Source organism: Sturnus vulgaris, chromosome 20 (genome assembly GCF_052056855.1).
Source record: "Sturnus vulgaris isolate bStuVul1 chromosome 20, bStuVul1.hap1, whole genome shotgun sequence".
In the NCBI taxonomy this organism is placed as follows: domain Eukaryota; kingdom Metazoa; phylum Chordata; class Aves; order Passeriformes; family Sturnidae; genus Sturnus; species Sturnus vulgaris.
The window spans coordinates 4,784,594-4,812,432 of NC_142262.1; the positions used below are offsets into that span (position 1 = coordinate 4,784,594).

The 27,839-nt window shown below is 42.2% G+C and overlaps 2 protein-coding genes across 2 annotated transcripts; one reads left to right on the forward strand and one right to left on the reverse strand.

Annotated features, from left to right (window-relative positions):
• Positions 1-3: 3 nt before the first annotated feature.
• COX11 (cytochrome c oxidase copper chaperone COX11) lies at positions 4-4,025 on the forward strand. The gene is made up of 4 exons (XM_014878133.2): positions 4-279; positions 582-737; positions 1,850-1,975; positions 2,467-4,025. The coding sequence occupies exons 1-4, from the start codon at positions 43-45 to the stop codon at positions 2,647-2,649; spliced, it is 702 nt and encodes a 233-aa protein (XP_014733619.1). The 5' UTR covers positions 4-42; the 3' UTR covers positions 2,650-4,025.
• An 840-nt stretch (positions 4,026-4,865) lies between these two features.
• TOM1L1 (target of myb1 like 1 membrane trafficking protein) lies at positions 4,866-27,577 on the reverse strand. Its single transcript, XM_014878249.2, has 15 exons — positions 27,463-27,577; positions 27,299-27,383; positions 24,934-25,012; positions 19,069-19,218; positions 18,685-18,804; positions 17,108-17,209; positions 16,411-16,527; positions 13,425-13,558; positions 11,015-11,075; positions 9,525-9,639; positions 8,712-8,808; positions 8,176-8,254; positions 7,242-7,329; positions 6,898-6,970; positions 4,866-5,960 (listed from the first exon to the last, which is right to left on the reverse strand). Exons 1-15 carry the CDS (start codon positions 27,518-27,520, stop codon positions 5,900-5,902), a joined length of 1,419 nt encoding a protein of 472 aa, XP_014733735.2. The 5' UTR covers positions 27,521-27,577; the 3' UTR covers positions 4,866-5,899.
• Between the last annotated feature and the right edge of the window lie 262 nt (positions 27,578-27,839).

Below are 27,839 nucleotides of genomic sequence, written 5' to 3' on the forward strand. Positions count from 1 at the left end.
CCGTTCCCCGCGGCCTGTCCCGAGAGCCCCCTCGCTGCGGCCATGGCGCTGTGCGGCCGGGGCTGGGCTCGCTGTGCCCGCGGGCTGCGGCTCGGGGCCTTGTCCCGGCCCGGGCTCTGCGGGACCCGCGGCGTGCGGGGCTCCAACCCCTTCACCCGGCAGCAGGAGGAGGAGTGGCGGCGCCGGAACCGCTCGGCCGTGGGCTACATCGCGGCGGCGGCCGTGGGCATGGTGGGACTGTCGTATGCAGCGGTGCCGCTTTACCGCCTCTACTGCCAGGTACGGGGCGCCCGCGGCCGCCGCCGGTTCCGCGGGTGCGGCGCTCTCACTGCCCTTCCCTGGCAGGCCACAGGGCTCGGCGGGCATGGAGCCTCATGCTATTCCTGGCAGGCCACGGGGCTCCGGGCCCTTACTGCTATCCCTGACAAGCCATGGGGCTCGGGGCCCTCACTGCTACCCTTGGCAGGCCACGGGGCTCGGGGCTCTCATTGCTATCCCTAACAGCCCTCGGGGCTCGGGGATCTCACTGCTGTTCCCTCACAGCCCACGGAGCTCGGGGCTCTCATTGCTATCCCTTACAGGCCACGGGGCTCGGCGGCACGACGGGCGCGGGGCGCAGCGCGGAGCGGATCGAGCGCATGGAGCCCGTGCGGGAGCGGCGCATCAGGGTCACGTTCAATGCCGACACACACGCCAGCATCCAGTGGAACTTCAAACCGCAGCAGAGCGAGATCTACGTGAGTCCCCTGTGCCTTCCCCCCGCACAGCCCGGGCACGGCCGGGATCGCCTTTGCCATCACCCAGCCCGAGCGTGCAGCCGCTGAACCACAGCACCCAGTGCCTCCGGAGCAGCTCCGGGCATGGGGACTCCAGCGAAAAGTCAATGATATAACATGTACTTCTAACACTCCACCACCTCCCTGCGCAGCCCTTTCCAACGCCTGACCACACCAACAGTGGCAAACGTTTCTAAAATCGAATGGGGGAATCTCCTGTCTCATCCCAAGGCCATTTCCTCTCAGTGCAGGCACGGCAGAAGGGCCCGGTCCCCACCTCACTGTCAGTAATTCTAGACCGCAGTCACGTTCCCCTGGAGCCTCCTCCTGAGACTAAACAACCCCAGAGATGTTTTCTAGAACTTTCACCAGCTTTGTTGTCTTTCTGCTGGACGTGCTCCAGCATGGCAATGTCCTCCTCGCAGGACATTGTGTGTAGTTGCCCATCTGCCACCCCATTAAGCTATCAAAAGTGATTGAAACTATATTTATGTATGACTTCATGGTATATACACCACATGTACATGGTACATACACCATAAAAGTGTGTATATATGTATATACACACTTAAAAATACATAGTATCGCTATATCTAAACCTTTACTGTTCCTCCTATTGCCCTATCCTTATAAGAATTTTTTTAGTATTTAAAAACTCACAAATTAACTTTTCTGTTTCAAACTAGTTCTCAAAATAAGGAGTCATGCTTCTTAATAGTTTGAGTCTAGTACTGAAAGAATAACCTCAGAAATTAAATGCACATCATATCTAAATCTGCTTATTAAAAAAGCTCTGTGTGCTGTTGAACTGCTGAGGATAATAGAAGACTCAGGCAAATTGGGTAAGATTATAAACACATAGAACAATAAACACAATAGAACAGTATTGAAGCTTTTACTTTTGAATATGGGTGAATTGCACATAATCAGAAATATTTGTGAAATAACCAATTTGAAACAGCAAAAGAGAAAATTAATTCTAGATAAAACCTAAAGAACTTGGTTTGAGGGGTGGAGGGCTGCAGTGGATTTAAAAAAAAAAAAGAAAATCACTGTACAATTATGTTACACAGGTGGTACCAGGAGAGACTGCACTGGCATTTTATAAAGCAAAAAATCCTACTGACAAACCAGTAATTGGAATCTCCACCTACAACGTTGTCCCCTTTGAAGCAGGACAGTATTTCAATAAAATACAAGTAAGTGTGAACAAAGCAAAGACTGCACTTTCCTTTACATGAACAAAAACAGTTACCCATAAATTGCATTTTAATCCTGGACACCATTCTCTGTATGCCAACATTTTAAGAAAATACCTTGTTTTTTCTGAAATTGTAAAATACATCATTTCATTCTTAGCCTTGCTGCCCTCACACCAAGCTGCTCATCCCATCAGAGTGGCTCCAAAATCTGTGTTATTTAGTACCACTCTGAGGGCAGGTGGGATAATGTGAGCTGGCCTGGTCCCTTGACACCTTTACACAGTTCATTAAAAGCTAATTTATTTTTTTCCTGTATCACCACAGTAACAGAATTGCTGTCTTGTTGCTCATCTTATTGATCCTTCCCAGGATTTTAGGGGTGTACAGGGAATGAGAGTTTATTTTAAACTATGAAGATTTCTTGGCAGAGATAAAACTTATCACCACTGTTGTTGTCTAATTGTCACTTTTTTTCCTCCCACCTGCAGTGTTTTTGTTTTGAAGAACAGAGGCTAAATCCTCAGGAGGAAGTGGACATGCCTGTCTTTTTCTACATTGACCCAGAGTTTGCTGAGGACCCTAAAATGGCTAAAGTTGATTTAATCACCCTCTCTTACACCTTCTTTGAAGCAAAGGAAGGACAGAAGTTGCCACTTCCTGGGTATCAGTAGCAGGCCTTCTCTCCAAAATGTGCCTTCTGCTACATCTGAGGGCCAGTTTTGATGCCATTTTTGCAGAAAAAACTGCAGGACTACTGTGCAGAAATTATATTATTAAACCTCCAATGGCACATGCTGTTATGAAAGTATATATATTTTTTTTTTCCTTGGAAACCAACTTAATATATCCCTATTTCTTAGGGATAGTATTTTTTTCATCAGGCAGTGGAAGGGAACACACTGTTCCTGAAATAGAGAGGGTTTTCTCAGGCTATCTTTTTAAAAGATGTTATCTGAATACCACAAGGCAAATTTTTAAACCAATATGTAAATTAACGTCTTAATTTAAATACAGAGAAAAAAATCAGTTGATTCAGCATCTAAACTTCCATTGCTGGCTCCAGAAAATAACTTGCATGCTAAGTTACTTTAGAAAAAGGTAAACCCAGATAATAAATTAAGGTAATCTCATAAGTAAACAAAGTTAGACTGTTATTTCTGTATAAGCCTTTGTGGCACAGGAGATGATGATTCAGGTGGTGCACCCTCTCATGTTATTACTGAATCAGTAGTTCATTTGGTAAGAGCAGACTGCTCTACAGCTGTAATCATGACAACAGTCACTGAAGTGTGAGCACATCAGATCTGTGGGATGGTTTCCATTTGGGAACACCGTCTCATTTCTGTGTTGTGTCCCCTCGTTTGAAGTGTCTGTGCTGTAATGAGTGCTCTTTGCAGAGGGCTCTGCTCTGGGCACCTCAAGAGACAAGGCTGGCTTGTGTCTGACATGCTTTGAGGGGAGGGCAGTGCATGAACAACTGCTCTGAGCTGCAGCTGAATGAACAGCACAGGTGTCTCCCCAAAAACCAAAATCTGCACATTCAGAGGCTGAGTTGGCCAGAACCTGCCCAGCAGTGCAGCAGCTCCTCAGGGGCACTCTGTTTACCATCAGAACACATCAGCCTGTATTTATGTAACTTTTGGTCATTATCTGTGGGGTAGGTCTAATAACACATTATCACTGCCTTGCAAACCAGGAGTGAGTTGCAGAGCAAGTTCAAGTAACCTGCTCATTTTCAGACAGAAATTACTATCAGCAGTATCTCTTCTGCTGGGCCAGGTCTTTCTACCCCTTCCAGCAGAGAAGATCTAACAAAGTAAGGCTGATGTTGGTTAGCTTGGACTCTGAAAAGCAATGAGTATTTAAGAAATAACTTCCAGTTATTTAAGTCTCAATTTTATTTGCATATAGTAACTCAAAAACTGTTTTGAAAATAAATGGATGCTACCTTTAAAATGCATTATTGTACCAATTACTTGTTTTGGTTAAACATTCTGGATGACATACAGGCCTTCACTGTATATTAAAGATTGAAAATTGTTCATTCTTTCATCTCTAATGCATTATATCCAGCAGAACACGTGGAGCCCACACAAGTGAAATACATCTGTATGAAGATAGCAGCAAGCTTTATAATTCCAGTACACTTCAGGAAAAAAAAGTAACATCAAGACAAATCTTTGAATCCAGGCTAGGGGGAAAAAAACCCAACTTCTTACCTCAGTTGTCTTTAGTCTACTCTCCTTCTGAAAGCTGAACTGATGATGGCAGTTCTCCACCCATTGCTTTATTCTGGCCACATTCTTCAGAAGAAAAGGAATATCCCCCTGGCAAGTGGCAATTCCATAAAAACGTGGGGTGTCCGCCTGAGTTTGAAAGCCCAAATTTGCCGAGATGCTGAGCACATTCCCTCTACAACACAGGCTCTAACCTTGGTAATTAAGCATTTCCCTTCCATCTGTGCCCACTGTGCTGCTTTCAACACGGAGAGGGTCAGCATGGGTCAGCAATCACCCATTCTGGATTACACTGCAACAGCCCAGTTCGATTTGTTACCCTTCACTGTGGGGGTTCTGCCAATACAACCCAGCTGTAAGGGAAAAATTAAAAAAATCAATCCACCTCAAATCCTATTTTCAGCTGTTTTCTCAGGCTGCTGTCCAGACCACTGTAAATTTGCAAGAAAAATGAGAGTAAAACAAGTCACCTTTTCACCTCAGCTTACAAAACTCCCAGACTTCTTCAAGGTTGTGTTTTGGATAGAAGCAAGTTGTTCTAATGGTCCTGCAGCAAACTGCACAGGTTCACACTAAAATACTCCCAATGCTACCTACATTTATGTTTCAGGGAATACACAAATAGAGAAAAACTTGGAAGCAATGAGTGATTACTTCTCAGTAAGCATTTGCTTTTATTTGGAATTTTATGCTACAAAAATTGCAAAAGCAGCAGAGAACTTATCCCTTAAACAGTTAACATGAAGTACGTTTAAAATGCAGTTATTTCACAAAAAATTAGCTTATATGGTATGAACATGAACTAAGTTCTCAAATTTTGTATCAGCTATGAATTCAGAGAACTATACCCGTTAAAGTGCAGAGTTTACATTCAGCATTAAAATAGATAAGGCACTTACTAAAAGATAAAACAGTTATTAACAGGATTAAACAACTTAATTATAATAAATGAGTAACTATTGCTCATCTGCATTGTAGATGATTAATTTTTCCTTCACCAGAATAATCTCTACAGGGCAGGAACATTGAAAGAAACAATTGATCCCCCTGCAATATTTACTGAGTAAATAAAAGCAACAACAACAACAACAGAGGAACAAGCAGGTTTTTTTCCTGTTCTGTTAATTATGGATGACAGCACTTAGTGTCCCAGCGTAGGTTCTTCCCAAGACAAAAATCCAACTATATTGTGGGTTTTTAGGAAGAAAATAATAAAGGGAAATCTCTATTAAGGATGTAGGAAAGCACCACTGCATGTCTTCAGACATCTATCAAAAGGCCAATTTTAGAAAAAAAAATTTGTATGTCAAAACGCCCTTGAGACTGCAGTGAGGCCAAAAGAGAAACTGGTTTCTACAGTTTCTGTGAAGGTGATGTCTTTTTTTGTTTAGTTGTGCCAGATGCCGAGTGTTACTTCATACACAGGTGAATTTAGAAGTCACATTTTACAGGCCCCTAAAATACTTTAAACATGCAAGTGACCTTGAAGAACACAGCTGAACATTTAGGACAAATTGCCAAGGTGTGGAGCCAAGTAACTCCTCAGCTTGCACACAGCTCAGTACTCCAACACTAATTACTGTGTCAAAATGCAAAACCTGTCCTGTTATTCACTTGTAGTTCCAGGAAGCACTGCACAGGAGCAGCACCAGAGAGTGTTCAGGAAAGGATTCCACCTCCACCTTCAGTCTGTGCTCTTTTTAACTTCTGTCTTCAGCACAACATCAATTTCTTCATAAATAGCTCTGAAAGAGAAGGAGCAGGGTGACTCCTACACCACACTTCATTTTGACACAAGGGACCAGGGAAATCCTGCCCAAAGTTTGCAGTGTAGCTTCCCTTGCAGGATGGCCAAGTTTCCATGGAAACAAAGAGCCAAGCCTGCTCTGATTGTACATTTAATGAGGAACCTCTGGACACTGTCACTTTTGATCAAACAAGTTTGGGAACAGGACTGCAAAACAAATGGCAAGTGCAACACTATGCAATTACTGCATTAATTAAAAAAAAAAAAAAAAAAAAAAAAAAAAGGAAGCTTTGTTGAGATTCCCCTACCTCAAAATACAGTGGCTCCTTGGGCTCCTTAGAAATAAGTTTTGTTTAGATAGCTCAATTTTTTTTTTTTGCAATTTACTGTTAGAAATGGGAGTTCTGCCATGTGTTAGGTTTTGTGTTAGTTTGCTGTCTCACTATTTTGGCCTTCTGGAGAGATACAGCATCCATTCCCTTTTGTAGTTTATATTTAAATTAAATTATTTTTCATATGCAGTAGAAAAACATTATTTAAAAAACACAAGTGTTATGAACAGGAATTCCTTTGGTTACCTTGTTCCAGAACTACCTGGGCTGAAGTTCAATCAACTTTTTCCAGCAGGATCCTGACCATATTTCCTTCACCTTTCTATATCACTGGATAAGATTTTAGTAATTTTGATACAGCATTACTCCTCCATTTTTACAGATGCCAGTTAATGAGCACACTACAGTTAATTCCTTAATTGGTTATGCCAGAAATATTGGAAGAAAACATACAAAATGCAGCCATTGTCATTTACATCAATGATGCAGTTGGTCAGTTAACCCAGCCTAAAGTAGAGTGGTCTGCTTTTTCCTCTCAGAAGACAAAGCCACTTTGCCTTTGGTACCTCAAAATTTTAAAATTCTGTTTTAGAAGTTACTTACTCAGTGGGAGCCAAGGGATCAAATTCCATTATGTCATAGTAATGAGCTGACTGTGACTTGTTCTTTGACGTAGCTGAAGAATAAAGACAGGCAGACAGATTTAAAACACCCAGATATGAAACAGAATGAAAAACATGATTACTGCATATTTTTTGTGTCTTCCTGAAAGCAGCACATTACCTACTCAGCTGCTTTACATGCTAAAATGGAAAGATCTGTAATAGAATCCATGAGCAATATGACTTTGTCAATGTTTGTTGTTGTTCCTAGTCACTGACAGCCATTATGTAAAGGCCTTAAGTTCTAACAAGAAAATGAAAGAGGTGATTTGCAGTATTTATTACCTGCTGGTGATGGTCCATTTGATGGCACAGTTTGTCCAGCCTGCAGATTTATTGGGTTCAGAGGCACTGGGCTTAAAAGAGTCGTCAACTAAGGACATCAAGCAAAACAATGCATAAACAGATAGTTCTGTGAGAACTGGTTTGACCTAACTTACATAATTGCTGACTTATCTTTAAACTCTCTGACTACTGCAGGTAAAATTCCAAGGCCAACAGTTAGCAACCCAATTAATCTTCATTCTCCACACAACCTTCAAAGCAACATTTAGTGTTCTACAGCACATGTGTATAATTTACCTCTCTGTGACTTGTTCTGCCACACAGATTCAAACATCTGCTTTTATTTGCAGTTTAAAATAAGAACTGTGCATGTTGCTTTGGGAGCTGCTTCTCATCTTTTCTATTTCAGACTGCCTTCATAACATTACCTCAAAGTCCCTTCAGATTCCTTCCATTCCTTCTGTAATGGGTGTTTCTCTGCAGCATGACACTCGTCCTGCACTGTACTTGGGGTTTAAGAGATTTTTTGGTGGGCTGTGTTTCTGTGGGGGCTTTGAGGTTTTAGGGTTTTTTTTGTATGTTTGCTTTCAGTATCTTATCTGAGATAAAAAGTACACAGAGCAACATCATGGCAACAAGAGATCTCAGCTTGCTTTGCATAGCAACAAATTAAACACAAATAATAGAGCAAATGCTTTCTGCAAATTCTCCTGGGATTGTGCTGGATCCAAGGAAACAGTTTTCCACATTAAGATCTGTGGCAGCAAAAGAGGAAAGTTGGCTTGGTTACCAAGTAGAATGTTCCCTGAGGTATGGAGAAGGGCACAGAACAGATCTTTGCATCACACTTGGACAGCAGTTGGGGTAAATCCAGAAGTTCTCATTTGACAGCTGCCAGACAAGAATGATCACTGTGAACATGAGTATTACTCACATTGCTGTAGATGTTCACATTGCTGTATATGTGTCCAGCTGGGCTGCCTGAACTACTGTTTTGTGCTTCAGCTGCAAATCTAGGAGAGAGAAATACATTGAATTTAAGTAAGAAACGGCCAAAACTGTTCATTCTGATTGTTCTATTATTTTTTTGGCTGGTCTGTCTTTCTTGTGTGTCACAACTGAGAGCAGCATGGGCAGATGGACCAGTTCCCATGCACAGGAATTATAGGAACACCTCTCCTGTCTTGAACTCTTTTACTGACCTGTTTCATGTTTCTCCCTTTCCCTGCTGAAAGTCAGGTACATTTATGTCTATTGAAGACAAAACAGTGATGCAGACATAAGTGTATTTTGAAACCTCTCAAACAATGTCTAGCACAGAGGGAATTTTCACTTGTTTAACTGGACTAATATGTAAAAGCAGTAAATCTGTGTCCTCAGAGCTTCCTATGTTCATTAGATGAATTACAGAGCACTAATACCCCTAAGGATCTGTTATCCATTGCCATTCCTCCATAAGAGGCTACTCACAGGGACTGATGAGCTTTTGTAGGAGCTGCTGAATCCAGCTGTGGGTAAATTGATGGATGAGGCCTGGTTTTATCTTCAGGGTGTGCAGATAGGCCATCTGAAATTCCAAGAGATAATTAATGGCAATTTAAACATTATTATGCAAAAGTAGCTACTTGTACTTTGAACACTAAAAGAATAATTTTTTTGTTTGGAAGGCCTATAAAGAGTCTGAAATGAATTGCTGTTTATCACATGAAAGGCCAAGTTTTAATGACTCTGAAAAGTCTTAGATCCAAGAGATTTAGATTTAGAGGACCAGCAGAGCTCTACATGATAAGATACCACTTACAACTCTTGTCACTATTTGTAAAGGATTAAAATGGAATTCTAGGGGGACATTTACACCTTTAGCTTTAGTATATGGACTTCCCTAAAGTGGGTAAAGGAGGGGCTTTGCAAACAGTAATTCAGGGTACCTGAAGCCAAGCCTTCCTAACACTCCTGAAAAAACTCCTGTTTCTTCCTGCCAAGTCTACAGAACAAGCAGCTACCAGAGTGTTTTACAGGCCTCACTCATGTTCTACTGCTCAAATCTATGTAAAAGGGGAAAAAGATTATTGCAAAAAAAATTACAGGCAACCTCGTAATACCTTACAGCTTTGTACCTATGAACATATTTCAATTCTTTTAAGGAAATTTAAGGAACTCCCTTAAAGTTAAGGAGTGTCTTTGTTTTCTTTCTTACAAGGAACTTCTTGATTCCTCCACTAAGCTCTTGTGTGTTTGTTTTGGGGAATCAGAGTGGAAGGGAAAGGGGCAATCACCACTTACTTCCTGAAGGAGACACTGCAGGGAGACTTTGCACCACTGCAGACACAGGAGATGGAGAATCTATGGAGAGGCCAAGGAGATCACTTGAGGGAGCAGATGGCTGTTTCCTGTACAGCTTAACATTTGAAAAAGAGTAAGTTACTTGGGGTTTTTTCTGATATTTTCTGTTGGCTTTTTTAAGGAACTTGCACAGTTTTAAACAAATTGCTGTTTTCACAAAATATAAACTTTTAAAATCTTAGCATTGAAAATTGCTAAGTATAAGAGAAGATCAGGACTCTGTGTGTGTGAAATGTAGCTAATGAAACAAAATATGCATTTCAGAAAAGATCAATTTCAAAAAATAAAGAAAACTAGTTTTGAAGTAGAAAACAGAAAGGACTCAATTCTATAAAGCCATTCTGAACTTGCTTAGAGACAGGTTTGATATTTACCTTCTGACTGATCCTGTACAATTCTTTTCATGCTACTTACTTGTGTTAATGAGATTTGATATGTACTTAAAAGATTGATTTTTTCCAGTCCCATTTTGGATAGACAAAAAATCAAAACCACAATAATGTTTCCTAGGATATAGAAAAGAGTTCCCTTCCTTTCTCCTGTGAATGTGTTGGAATTAAAAACATAGCCAGCCAAAGGTTTAATAAAACCATATGCTTGAATCATACAGCTTTGGTAACAACAGATGAAAAAATAAAAAAAAGAAGATGCATTTTACACTCAGAGTCTCCTTAATAATATAAAAATTCACAGACTGCACCATTTGGATTATTAACTAACCCAACAGTGCATCCACCAAGCAAAACAATCCACCTACATAACCAAATGGAGTAGTAGTGGCTTTTCAAGGAAAACAAAACCTTCTACCTTTCTTTAATAATTGTCAGCAGTATTTCAGCATTCACAATGTATTTTCATGTCGAGTCCTAGATGACTGCACAATTATGGCTTAGAAGAATGTGAAAAATGTGCAAAACTACTTTGGGCAACACAATTAACAACCATAATTATCAATCAGTAAAGGAAGTCATTAAAGATTTGCTATAAGCCATTATTCACAATTCAGTGAAAGCTTTGACTCAGAAAAAAAAAATCAATAGAAGTGAATTCTCAAAATGCAGCAGTATTTCAGTCTCTAGATCATTAACAGGAAACAAATGAAAAGAACCTATGGTTTCTCATTTTTTGCATGGCAGATAATTGTGCTTAGCTGGAGAGGCAATAAACCAGCATTTGAATAGATCTCTCTCATTTTTCATGCCCAAGCTTCCCTCTTACATTGGACATTATCTGTAACTTTAGTTACATGAATTTGCATGAAATTCTGCAAGTGAGGCTAGAAAAATCAGTAAGAGTAGTGTCAGTCTGTTGTCTCCTGTACCTCTCAACTAGAGAATGAAATTCTGCATGTATCAGAAGTGGTTTTTTCCCCAAGGAAGAGCAAAAGGAATGTTTGCAGTCCTGCAGTTCAGGAGCTCATCCTTAATTACCTCCTCCTGCTCACGCTGTATCCTCTGGTTCTCCAGGAAACGAACTCTGTTCCGTGAGAACCTGTTGGAGGTGCAGAGTTAAATGTTCATTCTTACATTCCTGTGATTCATTCAGAATATGAAACCAGTAATAATCAACTTTTGATTCTCAAAAGACTCCAGAAGCACCAAACAAGGACCCCAGGTGCTGTCCCTGGGGCACTTGTCTTTATGGGCACTCTGATCCCACTCCAGGGCTGTGGTCCTGGTACCTCCTGCACCACACAGCTGCTTTGCTCCTGGCCCCACGTTTGGAGACACCATCTGCTTGTCCCTAAACAAAACCAAGGCTCCTGTGACAGTGCTTTGTCTCTGCTCACACCAGGCAGGTAACTGTGAGCATCCACTGTGCCAAATCCAGCTCCCTGTGATCAGAACCCTGTTGCAGCTGAAGCCTGCTGTCCTCAGAGCTCTGGGCATTCCCTCACGCCCTCCCAGGACAAACACACACCTCTTCTGGCACACAGCCAGAATCATTTCTGTTTTAAATGGAAACAAACAAACAAATCCAGCTGTATAAATGTGTGTGTTCTAGGAGTGATAGCAGCACTACTGTGGGTCCAGAGCAGACCCACACAGGTGACACTGAGCATCCAGAAGGTCACTGTGTTTTAGCACCAGGAGCCCTGAGCTGTATGGACAAATGTATAGACAGCTTATCCAACTGCATTTGCTATTCAGGTTCATTGTACTAGGGAGAACCAGAAAAAGAGTATAGATGCATGAAGAAACAGCAGGAAAAAACCTTTCCAACTGTACAGCAGAAAGTATTTATCTGAAATCCAGGAAGAACCAAGAAGCTGCAGAGACACTAGAGGGAGGCACTGCTACACACGAGCTGTTGGTTGCACAGTGGAGACTGCTCTGGATTTAATTTGGATTCTACATTAATAACCAGAAACAGAAAATGCAGCACCACTCATCCTCCAACAACACACAGTGTGAAACAGATGCAGCTCATTAAGATCAGTTGGCCCTTCACACACATCATTGTTCAGAGGGAGATCCAAAGAACAAATCTTCTGCAACACAAAATTAACCAGATACATTTTTATACTTATCCACTCTGAAGTGCAATGGATCTGCACTCAGGAAGATCTGCACCATACAAACCATAGCATTACATTACTAGAATACATTATTTTTCTGTCCAAATTAATCATTCCTTCCATCACCACATCTTTAGTGAGGAATTATATCCACAAGCTCCTATTCACAGTTTGGGGTTCCCAGCCTCACCAGTATTCATCACATGTAACAAAAATGTAAGCCCACATCTGACTTCAGTGGATTTACACAAAAGCTGAGTAAAAATCCTTTTTTGCTTATTAAAAGGAAAAACCTCCTAAAGGAAGAAGTGAGCACAGAGTTCTTTCAAGACAGCTGTTGTAAAATCCACCAACACTACAGCAGACAAGATTTAAGAGTAAATGAAAACTTAAGGTTGTCACGATTAGGCCCAAAGTTTATGCCTGACACTTAGAAGAATTAGTGATACTTTCAGTGCAACACTTAGAAGTGGATTAAAAATATATAAACTTGCTAAATTTAATAAAGAACAACTGTACTTGGTGCATAATGATTCCTAGGACACTTTTTAGCCATGGAAGAGGCCAACTTCTTAAGATGGAAGAGTATCCCCTATTAAATCAGAACACTCTTCATGAGTCTACTCATGTGATATTTTGGGGAACAACACTGGAATTTTAAGTTGAAAACTAATTTCAGTTTTGCCAGCATCCAGTCATGCTACCAGTGCCATAACAGACAAATACCCAGGATGTCAAGAGGAGTACTGCTGTGCTTTCATGTGTGAAAGAAAGAAACATTTTCTGCTGTAAGACAAGCAGAACAGTATGTTTCAATCCAGCTGAGAACAGCAAGCAACTCTCCTAAGTGTGCAATGAGGCAGAAGGCTGCTCCATGGTCAATTCCTTCAGCAAAGCTGTCAAAATTGTTTAGAAAGGAGGACAAGTATTCTTTCCTGAAAGCACAGACACTTAACAGATATAAGCACCAGCAGCAAAGGATTTGTAGCAGCTGCTGACAAATTCACTGGCCTCTGCCAAAAAGGGATGTCAAATTCCAAAGTATTTTTGTGTGCCTCCATCTGGTTTCCTGCCCATGCTGTTAACTTGCTTTACACCACTCTAATGTTTCCTAATTACTTTCCTGAACCATTTCTGAAGTGTTCAGGAGGCAGAAAATACGTAATTTTCTCTTTTTGCAATCATATTTCTCTTCTGAATTTAAGGATAAAATCTGATAAAATCCATGGAGAGGATCAACACTAGGCACAGGGACCATCTCTCCATTAAGTGTATTTATTCAGGCAGGATTCCAAATGTGAGGAGGGAGGCCCTGCACTTACCTTTCATGTCCCAGGAGGACATTATTCAGATCTTCATTTACTTGTATTAACTCAACAATCACATCTTCATTCTCCACTGTCACCAACAATTCCATGATCCTCTCCTGCATCATCCGACAGGTCTTGTACAATTTCTGCCCGAGGCAAGGGAAGGGAAAAAAAATTAAAAATCCTAACTGTGGTCTCTCAGTGTGCCAGTTCTGGAGATGAATGATAAGACACTCAAGCACTGCAGAATCACAGGTAAGAGTCCTTAATTCACACAAACCACACGGGTACCAAGCATTGCAAACAGAACAATGTCCATGTCTGATCTCTGCAATGCAGGGTCACAATTCCCACATCACTCCTACACAGCCCCTGCCTCTCAACACACCTTCACTTCTAAAGATACACGTGTCTCCAGAGCCTAAATTAGAAATTGCAAAATAACAAAGACCCCTCTGGGTGATGTAGAGCCAATGTGATTTGATCCTGCTTGAAGCTGATTAAACTCAGCAGGATACTTGGATGTAATCCTGTTCAACGTCTGCTTGAAGGAAAGACAATATTAATGTAAAGGTCAGAAGTGCTCTGTGACAAGTCTCAAGCTTCAATTATTCGTTTAAGTGGAAAGCTTGGATAAACTTAATCTATGGATTTTTGAGAAAGTAACACGAATCTTAGAGAACCAGCAAATAGGAGAATTCTGAGAGTTTATTAAGCAAAATTTTGCATTATTGCCTGGTGAAGTGGAAGACAGACTGTTTATATTACTCCCCTCTGCAGATTTTGCATGTTCAAAGAAACAAATTCTTTAGCAACAGGAACTTAAACTCAGCCAACATTTTTTCTCTTTCACACTGCATTTGTAAATGCAGACTGGCTCTGCTTAAAGAAACAAAAAAAAAAAAAAAGGAGGGGGGAATGACTCGATTTGCACACTACTATTCAGAAATTGCTGTGATATGCAAAGTGATCTCATTCTTCCTCAAAAAATACAATACTTCACGTAAATAAATTATTTATTTAAAAGGAAATGTGCACCCCTTTGCTAAATCTGTGTCAGGATTGCAGAGTGCTGTACTTTTCAGTACTGTATCTTCATGGCCCAGGATAAAACACACAGAAATATGTTCAGCCTAATGTCTGTAATTACATTTAAAACCTCCCCAACTCCACACTTTACTATGTGATCCACATTTAAAAGAACATTTCTTATGACTTCATTACACAGACAGACTGGCAAGTGTCAATACTCAATAGAGAAGGAAATTGAGACACTCATTTCAGGCATGGATTGGCCTGAAAAGTGGAGTTTTACAATGCTGGAGGAGCAGCTGTAATAACAATCATCAGTGATTCCAATACATTCGTGCTAATTCTTACCAGCTGCTGATCTGGACCCAAATTCCTGCACATCCATCCACTATCTGTTCACTGTGTCTATTCACCATCCAGCACAAAAGTTTGTTAATCTTCTTGGCTGATCCGAAACTATTCTTTAACTACAGTTCTTGGCCAGCACATTATTTCCAGTGAAATATGGTATTTTAAGCCTTGTCCAAAAGAGGGTAGGGAAGGAGAGGAGCCTGGCCACGAATGAAGATAAAGAACTCTAAACACTGATCAAGTTCACCTCGTTACAGTTTTTACTGAGGGACTCTAGATAATCTGAAGGACTAAAATCAGTGTCTCCAACTCACTCAAAGTCTAAACAAGCAGCTCTTTTAATAAAGGATTTTGTTCTGTGACAACAAAAGTCCAATCCAAGCAATCCAGGTAGTGCCACAAACAAAAAGAGAACATTAAGTATTGTTCAAGGAACAGGCTGGCCTGGCCTGATGTTTTACACCACTCTGTGCACAGGGGAAAAAGAACAGAAAGAACAACAGGAAAGGAATGAGTTTTCATTCACTCTCCCACATATGATAACTCCACACCCTGTCCTCATCCTTTTGCCAACAATTTTATTACTGGGAGTGTCAATAAGAATCCACTGGTTTACTGTGGGCAGCTCAGTCTGGGCACCCACATACAGAAGTGCTGCAGCAGGAGACAGGAATTAAAAGACAAACTTTCTCTGTTTCCCAACTGTGTCATGGACTGGATAAGCACAATTAACAGTGTATTCTCAACAGCACCCAGTAAGGGTTTGCTGCACAGGAAAATTTCTACACTGGGCAGGAGAAGTGCACTCAAGGCTTGCAAAAATTAGTTAAGTTCTTCAAATCACTTAATGCTGCAAAACTGCCAAAACTGCTTCCTCATTTAGCAGTTTGGAGGTGAGGATAGAAAGAGAAGGATGTGGTAAAAGCTTTTTAAGTTTTCACAGACGACATGAAACTGAAAAGCTTCCATTAACACAGGTCACTATTGCAGTGTTACAGTAATACTGTACTTTTAATTTCTAAACTGGAAAACACACATAAGCACATAACATCACAGAGGGAGCATGTACAGGCTCACTGTCACACCACTGGACTATTGCAATACACTTCCTCCAGGCTACACTTTATGAGCACATGAATTCCTCTGCAGCTCAGCAAGCTCCCAACCTTTGAGGTCACACACACAAAGCCAACCCTTCATATCCTTCACTGGCCCTCAGCCTGCCTCTAAGGGACTGGAGATAATAAAGAGAGCTCTGCAAACTCCAGGAAGGATATGAGAGGGACACTGTGTCATCATCTACTCTCCAGCTGGAATGTTCTCAGGGCTGTTTGACAGAACATGCCCAACAGAGAACGCTCCATTATGAAATTCCTTTGCCATTGGAATTCCCTAGAGCTTAAATTTGCATTGCAAGCTGTATTGTCCTCTCCTGACTATCGAGATGTCAAGGGAAGGTGAAGGAGATGAAAGAAAGCTGAGCAAAATGAGAGACAGAAACCTGTTGTTGGGTTCCATTTGTCAATCTGAATCCAGATGTTAAATGACAAGATACAACACTTTAAAAAGCAGCTATAACCAAACCAATAACTCCTACCAATTAATTATCATGTACCTGTAAAAGATTCATATCATCTGGATTTTCAGAGCCAGGAACATTATCTTTCAATATTGATGACATGACTCTCACATTCATTTTTGCCATATCCAGTTCACTGTACAGTTTCCCAATCTGTTGGAATTCAACAGGAGAATATTGTGTAGGTGAACAGAGCAAGCACAATAATTCTTACCTCTAATATACACTTTCTTTCCCATTAGGTATAATATGGGCTTAATTAGCATTATTTTACTCTGGTAACATGCCATGGAAATGAATGGAATTAGTTCAGCTTTTAAATGTGCACTCAAACTAAGATCCAAGCCTGATAGCACTACTTGTTTTCCTTACAGTTCATCCCTCTCACTGATGCTACTGTTCCTCCTTTTAGTTACATAGAGGGCAAGCAGGAATGGAAAAGAACTGTCCTTTCCTTCCTGCTTTTTATAATAACCTCTTCACACAAGCCTTATGTGAAAGTTTGGCTTTCTCACTTATCTCTGAACAAGCTTTTCTCAATTTGCAGAGCAGCATTATAAGATGTGATTAGATATCCACACACTCGAGTAGTAACTCACAAACCTAAGGGCAGGAGCCCAGAGCTACACCCTGTGAACTGAGGGTCCCTCCAGTGGCTCCCAGGCTGCTCAAGTCACACATTCAGAGCACATTTCAGGTGAACCCACCCTCCCCTAAACCTGCAGTGCTGCACCTGCTCTGGAGTCAACAGCAACGTTGGGCTGGTGGGAAGAGGCAGGAAGGAACGTTTGGCAGGGCTGGCAGAGGATGGGGGTGACTTTGCACAGAGTGAAATCTGTGAAAATACAAAAAAAACAGAGCTTGGGTTGAACAAAATTGCAGCAGGCATCCTGCTGAGAGAGGAACATCTCTCAGGCCACACAACTCATCATCAATGCTCCCAGGGAATTTGTCGAGCAAGTCCTATTTACAAAAATAAATCTAATGGCTATTTTGTAATGAAATGAGGCTTGGAAATCAAATATCTTTAGAAAGGGTTTGCAAGTAAGTTCCATCACAGGATAAAGTGCAAATGGCTCAAGAACAGGCTAGCAAGGAATAATTAAGCCATCTAAGAGCAGAGTCCTTCCCAGAGTGCCACTGCAATTTTGCAATGAAGGACAGTTTGGAATGTGATCACATTTGGAAGCAGTAGAAGGGCTGAGTTTGGGTCTCTGCAGAAGGTAAAATACAAAAGTCTCCTGGACTGAAAATCAGGACCAGTCTGAGAAAGCTTCACCTGCATTGCAACTGAACTGACTGCTAAAAAAAAATTCAAATATAAACCCCAGCCTGCACTACAAACTACCAACCCTTCACTTTGTGGAGACAGGTAAAAACTGTGTTCATGTCTGCTGAGACAAACAGAACGTTTGCCACTGATTCTAACTGGTAAGTACATGGGGCAGACAAAATAATCTCTAATGTGCTAGGTAAAGGAAAAAATGAGAGCATTCTTCACACAGCTTGTTCAAACAACCTTTAAATACATAAGCTTTTGTGCACTCTACTATTCAACCAGCAGATCGAACTCAGGATAAATCTGAATTATTCCTGCCTGATTATAGACATCCATAATACAGACTGATTATAGACATCTATTTCTGTAACTGCAAGATGGCTTTCACACTGCCCAAAACTCGTGTGAAAATTCTTCTAAAAAAATAAAAAGAAATCTAGAAAGAACGGCATTAAATCATGTACTGTATTTTCAGCTGCTGCTCAAATCATACTTATATTTAATGTCCTAAATGCCACACAATAGTACCTATGACATAGGCTTAAATAACACTTACTGTGCAAAGCTGAAGAGATATGCAGACAATAATCTTTTCTTACAGATTTCTACATATCTCCATTTAATCTTAAAGATAGATGGCGCTCATATCCTTAACAGAACGTGCTTTTGTGAAAATCTTACTCATTTTTGTTGAGGCTTTCAGAAGCTGACAAGTTTGGAGCACTAAGCACTCATTTAATTTGAAGTAGATAGCATGCATAGATCTTGAAAGTCTCAAGACAGAGATGCTTCATATGTGAGAACATATCCATGAATCTGTACTTGGAAATGAAATAAACTAGTATATAGGTCAGGTCACTTTGTTGTTACCTTAGCTGTTATAACTGAAACTGATTCCTGCTCACCTGCTTAAGTAGTTTGGTCATATTCTGCCCTGGAGCATTTAAATAAATAAAACCAGATCAATCATGCCTTCTGTGTCCCATAGAATGAACACATCCCATTTCTGAAGTGTCCTTGTATATCCTCACCTTAGATCCACCACTGCTGGTGTCAGAGGATGGAAACTCCACTCCTTTCTTCAGCAATTCTAGATAAACTTCTTTCACTTCACTCACATCCACCATCCCTTGAAAACCTCGTGCCCAAACCTGGTTTTGAAATATCAGGGACAGTAACAGCCACAGAAATGGTCAGTCAGGGGGTCAGACAAATGCTTTTAAAACGTGTGGTCCTAAAGACAAGTCACTCCCTTCTTCCACTCTCGATAACTCCATTTAGTGCAAAGGAACCACAACAGTTCAAAGGTAAGGTCTGTTTTCAGAAGAGGTTCCCAGGGTTTGAACAGGTTGCACAGTTAAACATTTACCATGTGGCAGACACACTGTGACACTCACAGTTCACTCCAGACTCACCATGATAAAGGTCAGGATTTTCTCCTGCATGTCAATGGGAAGGTTGAATCTTGGGTTCAGCAGTTTCACCAGCTTGTCTTTGCAGAAATCCTTCTTCACAACTAAAGACTGGAATCTTGGGCCACAGTTCTCCATACACATCTCAAGTAGCTGCACACACAAAAAACTTCTGTTACACAAAGAATAGGGGGGGAAAACCCCACATCTTGATGGCTTTTGTTTATTTAATTGGTTTCAAGGAGCTACAGGGAAGAGCAGGAATGGATATGAACAGATATCTGGTAATTAGAATGCCTGATAAGGTCACTGCAGGGAAACAGCAGCTCCCTGTGTGCTCTGTTATACCTGCACAGCCCAAAGAAGCTGTGCCAGCCAGAGTGACATTATTTTTAACAGAGAAGCATAGTCACACTTGTTTTTATGCCACAGAACTTACTGAACACACAGTACCTTAACAGCAGGAAATCTGCCCATCTTAAAAATATTACTTATACAGGTTCAGCAATGGAATTAATTCACTGCCTAGCACATAAGTACCCTGGTCTGACAGGCTCTAAAGAACTCTGCAAGAGAAGAAAATCAGATTACTAAATGCCTGTCCTCTAGTCTGCCCTGTAAGTGAGAGACTAATGATAAAATAGGAAAGAACAAATTCACCAACTTGGAGCACAATTTCTCCGTGAGTTTCAAAGGTCACATTGATTTGAAACATATGAGCTGAAATGCTCCAAGTGTCAGATTCATCTTCATGAAGGAACTTCCAAAACCCTGCTTCAAATGCTTAGAGCAGGATCCCTGCAAGCACTGTGCCTGCCCTATCAAACACAGCAGGATGGGATTAGAACATAACACTTCTCCCTTGCACATCTGGAGGTGGCTGATTACAATTGCCATTTTGCAGAAGAGATGTCAAAAACTGCCATTACATCCCAGTCACCTGGGGCTTGACAGGAAACTGGGGTCAATCAGATGAGCTGCAGAATCAGGAACAGAACTCATCTTGCCTGGCCCAAATCTGAAGATGGATGATGACCCACACAGGGAAAAATGAAAGTTGAAAGCAAAGGGCTGACATGAACAAAAGGCTGCAAAATTTCATGTGTTTTGTGACAAAACTTCCCCTGAATCAAGTAAGAGACAGGACATATTCTCAAAAGGATACACGTATTGAAAGGGATGATATTGTGATCCTGATAAAAGTAGGTTAAGTATACTTTCCTACTCAGAGCAGACTACATTTGACTAAGTGAAATCATTTTAGTAACTCATTTTCTAGCCTCAAGACTTTGGGATTTTTCTCTCAGTGTGATCAGGAACTTACAGGACAACAGGTTGAAGACCAGAAGAAAATATATTTCCAAAATGAAAACAGGGTAGAACAAAGAGACACTGACAGACTGCTGTGCAAAAAGCTAACTGAAAGATAATTACAAAAAACATCTTGGCTCAAAACATTACTTTTCATAGAGAGTACATGAAATACATGCTAATAAGCCAAATCATTTGCCTGTGCAGTACTTCAAAGATGCTTTGTGTAAAGTATTTTCTATCCAGTGCATGGGAAACTTGTTATACTACTCCCTATTATTAATTCCCTACTTAGCAGACTGAGTATTTACCAATTGAATCAAAGTACTGAATTAAGAGTCTGGATCCTCCACTCAATTATGCCAGCCCAGCCCACTCACTCAGGGTAAAACTAAGCTGGTATAAGAAAAAGAAGAATTTGACTCAATTATTTTTAACTGAACTATTCATGAACAAGCCACTTTCATGCTAATAACACCTTTCATTAGAATTTCAATATGGGTATTTATTGTGCAAATAGGATTTCATAGTCCCAAGCACTTCCACTGGAAGGAACAGACCCAAGCTGGCCAAGCCAACCACTGCTCCATACAGCACAATGGAAACTCAACAGAAACATGTTTTAATAACAAAACTGGCAATTTAACTTCAATCAAACCGTTAATCTTCCTGTCAATGGCAAACAGGATGTGAGAAGTGTTGGAATTGACAGAGCTGCTGTGCTCCAGGATAACTGGTCCCAGAGATCTGCAGTGAGCAAGAAAGGCAAACTCTGCAATCCAAGGGCTCTGGTTTACAGGATTGAATCACAGAACTAAAATGATAAAAGGCATCTACAGAGAGGTGAAGCCAACCAGTGAAGCAGACACAAAAAATGGGAGAAGTTGGTGAGTAGAGCAGAAAGTCAGCTGTGTTCCTCACTCAGGTCTCAGGACTCACTGCACACCTAAAGCAGCCAGGGCTGGTCCATGGGGCTGAGCAATGGGTGCAGCCTGGGAGGGACACTTCTCAGTGCAAGAAAACCCAGATGAACAGTCTGCTTCTTCACATTTCTGACTCAAGGGGAACAAGCCATTAATCCATCTCCAGGATTACACTGAACACATCCTGATGCCTGCCCAGCTGAGGTTTGAAGTGCAAGATGCAGTTTCCAAGGGCAGCATTTAAAGCAAACCGGTATGAGCAGCTCTTTCAGCTGCCACTCACCAATTATAGTGCAGGGGCTGGGTACACTTCAGCAAGGTTCAGCATTTCAAAAACACTGAATTTTCAGATGCCTTGAGTTTTTCAGATTTCACATTTCAAACACTGAGATTTGGATTTGTTTTGCTCCCACTCAATGCCCTCTTCTTCTTTGTAAACATATCCAATAAAATATAATAAAATGGAGTTGTACTCTTTTAAGTGAAGAGCTGGAGGACTCTCTCATGCTTTTATTTTTCAGATTTTCCACTTTGTGAAAGGTTAATTTAACAAACTAAAATTTGAAGGCTACATGTGCCATGCCAATTTTTTTCTGCATTAGAAAAATTACACACAATTAAAAGGAAAAGTGGAAATGTTCTTAGGAAAAAATACCCATCAAAATATAACTCTAAGCAATTATTGAATGGCTTATGTTGGAAGAGATCTTCAAGATCAGCTAGTTCCAATTCTCCTGCCATTCACTACATCAGGTTGTTAAGAGCCCCTTCCAACCTGGACTTAAACATTTCCAGGGATGGGGCATCCACAATTTCTCTGGGAAAATTACTTCCTTTAAAACATTTTCCAACAATGAAATACAGAGGCAAAACAGCAATTTAATCTTAAATTTCTGCCCACTGCTTTGAATGCAGGAGTGAGAGGGACACATTCAACAAACAATTTCCCCATGTGCTGTTCAGCTCCTAAGACCTTACAGGTATCAGAACTGGGGCAGTGCAGCAAAAGCTTTACAAAACCAAGGGAGATCTATGCAGGCAACTGAATCCAAATTATACCAGCAACAAAAAGTCAAGTAACACACACACAGTCTGTTTGATTCATGCCTGAAAGTTCTAATCCTCCTCACTGATTGCACAACCTCCAGTGATGTCTCAGTGTTATCAAAGGCTGGGCATGAGGCAATTCCATGTCCTGACACAAACACCTCCATCCATGTGACTGCACAGGAGCTGCAGCAGCTCAGAGCACCTGAAGCCAGGCCATACCCAGCACATCACCCAGCTGGCACTCAGCCTTCTTCCTCCAGGTAAATAAAGCATCACCCAAGAGCCAGGAGGAGGAGGAGGAACACATTGTTGAGATCCAACCCATCTCAGTTTCAGGATCTGGGTTAACATGTGCAGTCCAGCTGCTTCCACGAAGATTTTCACACTCCACTCTCTGTGCATCCTCTGGGAATGGGCTCCTTAAGCAGCTTCGTTAGAAATATTAAATTCAAGGATGTCAAGGCTGAATAGACAGAAGTGGATCACAGTGCACTTCTAAAGAAATTTGATTTGTAGATCCTTCTTAGTTTTATCTCATGTAGGTAGGAGAGTCTGATGTAGAGTCTCAAAGGCTAGAGGACCACATTTACTGTAAGAAATACAGGCACTAGCAGTTCAACCAAAAAGAACCCTTATTTTTGCAAAACTCTGGGAGGAAAAGAATTTTTAAGAGATGAGAGTTTCACAGGGAGGGAATGGCTGTGTTTCAGGAAAATTATTTCTTTTTTTCCATTTGCAATCAATTGTTGTTGTCATCTAAGCATTTCAAAATGGAAAACAGGAACAATTTCATCAAGGCAATTAAGAAGATAAAAACAGAAGATACAGCACATAGGAAGAGGGATATGGGAAGGTAAAAGCCACATGGCCAGCAATGACATCATCAAAGGAAGGATTTTACACTTATGGCAGTATTGGTAAAACAAAAAGAAAAAGGAAAAAAGCTAGAGGCACTGGGAGAGGCAAAGCATAAAAGATCTTATGTAAGAACTAAAACTAAAAAAAGAGAGAGAGAGTTAGAGAAAGGCTTTTTATTCAAATAAAAAGAGAGGAAACAAGATTAAGGAATCCAGGGAGAAGAAATCTGCAAACAAAAACCAGCAGCTGTGCCAAGAGGATGTGACTGCCTGGCAGGCAAGTTACAGGTGTGCATGGGAGTGGGGGAGGACAGAGAAAGGGGCTGAAACAGGACAGGAACTGCACTCCCAGCTGAACCTGCTGCATGCTAAATCTGCAGTACAATGAGCTTCCAGGTCAGTGTGATAAAGTTCTTCCTTGGACAGACCTGGAACGAAATCCTTCTCCCACTTTTACATACTCAAATCTCAGCTACAATGTCACCTTGGGGATATCTGCACTGTAAATACCCAAGGAACAGCTTCCAAACCTAACCCTGTGTTATCAGCAGATAATCAGAACAGGACAAGTGCTGCAGGAGACAGCCCTGATACACGGATTGCAGGTGCCCTGGGAACCCAATGTTTCCATTATGCAAACACACAGAACACACAAAAATGTGACTCATCAGACACTGGAGGAGGAAGCCAGGAAAGAAGTGCGGAAACAGAATGAGCTGAGGTCTATATTGACATGTTTAACAATTATCTGCATCTCAAACCTGTCAGGAGACACTTGGGCAATTGCTAAGTGACCTACAATTTGGCACTATCCATCACCCATCTTATTTAATCATTTATCAGCACATCTTGATAACGATTTTGCACAATAAATAGCAAACCCATGAGTAATAGTACTCAAAGTGATGCAGACAGGCCTCTAAAACCTCAAAAAAGGAAATGGTGAAGAAAATACTTTTAGTCAATTAATGAAAGACTAAAATCCTAAAGAACTTAAAATACGAAAGATATGACTCTTGTCACAGTTGCACTATTGGCAGTCAAGAGTAACTCAATCCAGAAACTCAGGACTTAGGACAGTGTTAGAACTTCCTGCAGTAACATACCCCAGTAAATCTTACATTGACTGAAATCACAACAGCTCCCCAAACCCTGGGACAGTTCAGGAACACTGGCAGATTCTCCAGGCCACATTATGTCAAGGGAGGATATTCCCAGACAAACCATAACACCCGAATTTCACACAGCTCACCCTGCCTCTCCCTCCCTTACCTAAGTCACCATGGTTACCTTTTCCTTCAAGTTTATCATTTATGTGTGATAACATTTCCTTTTACCAAGCACATACCACACATTCCACCATGCTGCACACCGTGCTTGGTTTGACTAAGATCAGCACCACAAGGTGAGTAATAGAATGGTCAAATGTAGCTTTTATGTAATATCCTAACCTCCAAGTCTCCACAAACAGGTGGGGCTCTCACAGAAGGACATAACTATCCTACTTTTACACAGGACAAGTTAGCTCCCTCGTCAGAATTTGCATCATCCAGGACTCCATGGAATGCCAACAAACCATCTGATCTGCACTGTGGCAGCGCTGCACACACAAACAACAGACTGAAAACATCCTGGAGAGTTGTGTCAGGGATAATTTGCATGCCAGCTTATCGTTTGGACTGTTTGCCTTCTTCGTGTCTAATTAATATAAACATAGCTGTACTTACAGACAAGGTAAGTCTGATCTCCTTGTGATTACAGTTTTTTGACAGCTTCTTCTTCAGTGCTTTAACTGCATCTTTAGGCCTGTGACAAGAAATGAAAGAGGAAAAGTTACCAGTAAAGTTGTCTTGTTCATAACTTCATCCAAGAACCAAAAATACCAGCCTGAGATACAGGACTAAATCCACCCCTGTGTTTACACCCACATAAAACCAGAGCAATTGCCTCATTGATTTCAGCAAAATCTCTTCAGCACTGAAGTAGAGCAACAAAGCAGTGAATCAGGTTTGTTACTGCAGACTGTGCATTACTCCAGAGACTTGTGCACAGAAATAAAGTTATTCTCCTCTGCAAAGTCTGCTCCAAAATGATATTTTCCCAGAATTGTACAATAGAATTACTTATCTAGCTTTTATTGCCATGACAGAAAATATCAATTTCCGGATGTATCAAGAGTTGACTGGTAGTTTTCATGTATGATGCAATTAGAAAATATTCTCCTGGGATTGCTGTCAGGAGTAGGGGTGTCATGGATAACTTCCACTCTTATAATTGCAGGATGCACTTAACTCATCTGAGTAATTACCATGGATGGATGAACAACCCACTCCAGCCCAGAGATAGGGGCATTTCTAACCCAGCCATTTTCATTTCTATATATACACCCATATCTTTTATCTGTGTAGGAGGAAGAGGGTGGAAGATGGTATCGAGGTTATCACACGTGGGAAGCAGTTTTGCCTCATTAATATTACACTATCTATAGTGTACAATTATTAGGGCCAGCCCAACACTCATGATCAACATAAACAAGATGTCCTAACACCTCTTTAGGATCTCTCTAGAATCTAAGATGGAGCAATAGGCCCAAATACAATGTTTCACTAAAAAAACCCCAAATCTTTGTTGAAAACATTTCAGAGTCAATATAATGAGGTGGGTGTTTACCATAACTGCATTTCTTAGTTTTAAATGCTATACTTCATGATAAAAAAAGAGAAAAAAAGACATTTGCCTGTTTCTCTTAATCATATGTCATATCCAGGCACATCAGTAGAGCATCTAGTGAGAGATGGGAGAACAAGACTGGAGAAGAAGCTTCCCTTGCAGAGAGCTGTACTACAATTCCACTCCTGCTTGCTTCCCTCGCTGAAGCATCTGGAAACGCTCTGGTCAGGAGCTGGATATTGCATTAAAATAATCATTTGCCTACTGAGATGCAGCAGTTCTGCTGCTCCTACTATCCTGTTACAGACTGTAGCAGCTGCCTAGGAGGAAGTTACAATGAGTTCCTTTGCAAGCCTAAGATGTGCACAAGAGGAAACAGTTTATTAAAAAAAGGCTCTGTAGCATGGAAACTTTACATAAAAACTAACACTGAGGGTCAAAGCGTGCTGTTGCTTATGGCAATAAGCAGAAGGAAGTCATTATTACTGACATTCCAAGCACAAAGAGCCACGGGTGAGAGTGTGGAATCCAAAACAATGAGAGGAAAAAAAGTTGATACAGAAAAGAAAAACACCTGTGCAGAAAGTAAACCATACCTCATTGTCCTGGAGAAAACTCTTCAGCTAGTGTTAAAATATGCCACTGACAGAATGAGTTCTTGGCATGCAATGCTGAAGCTGATCCTACATGAGAACAAATTTCCTTTTTTCCCCTTTTACAGGTGCAAACAAGGAAGCTCAGAGCAGATCTGGATGTGGCTGTTCTGTGCAAGAGCCCAGCTCAGTGCTGGGAGCACACCTGGATGGATCCCCCTGCACAGGATCCCACACCTGGATGGGATGGATCCCACACCTGGATGGGATGGATCCCATGGCACAGGATCCCACACCTGGCTGGGATGGATCCCACACCTGGATGGGATGGATTCCCCTGCACAGGATCCCAGCCCGCTCCTCCCCGGCTGCGGCACAGCCTGGCAGACACTGCACGGAACTCGAGGGCAAAAGCCAAGCGTTTTAGACAGGGTTGTAGCGCTCAAAGCCTTTTTCCAGGTGGGTTTGCAGAACACGGGGTACCCGTTCAGCCTAACGAGCAGCACAGCTTGTACAAACCACGTCAGACTTCAGGTGTCAAACCTTTGCCACCACCTTTCTCTACGTGTACCCATGGGGCAGAACCTCCGAGCCTGATCCCGTAAAAGCCCCGCGACAGCAGCGCTTTTCCCTGGGAGCCAAAGCAAGGCTCCCTGCGCTGATTCCTTTCGGCTCTCTCCGGACCAGCTGCCCGGTGTCGCCTGCCCGCTTTTCCCCGGGAAGCGAACCCAGCTCCCTGCGCTGATCCCTTTCGGCTCTCTCCACAGCCGGTGCCGCCCGTCCCGGAGCGATGCCGGTGCCACCCCCGTGCCCCCGGCCGCGGGCTCACCCCTCCTCCGTGGCGTTGATCACGTCGCAGATGTGCAGGAACTGTCCCCACTCCTCCGTCTGCAGCGACCCGAGCGTGGCCCGCTCTGAAAGGCCAAGGGGAGCCGGGGGTCAGCGGGTCAGCTCCCGGCGGGGCCAGCGGGGGCACCGCTCCGGGCTACTCACCGACCAGGCTGCCCACGGCGGTGCCGAACGGGTCCCGCGGAGCCTTCCCGAAAGCCATGGCCACTGCCGGCAGCGTCCCGCGGGCTCTGCGGGCCGCCAGCCCCGGCCCCGGCCCCGGCCCCGGCCCCGCCGCCGGATCCGGCCGCTCCCTCCGCCCCACCGGGCGCTCCCTTCCTGCGCTCGGGCGGGGCCGCCTCCAGGTTCTGATCCCGGCACCTCCAACCTCATCCCCGCCCCCGCCCCCGGGGCTGGGTCTCACCCGGGCATCCCCTGGGGTAAGGCTCTCCTGGACACCCACCGGGGCACCTGGACAGTCACCGGGGCACCTGGACACCCACCGGGGCACCTGGACATTCACTGGGGCACCTGGACATCCG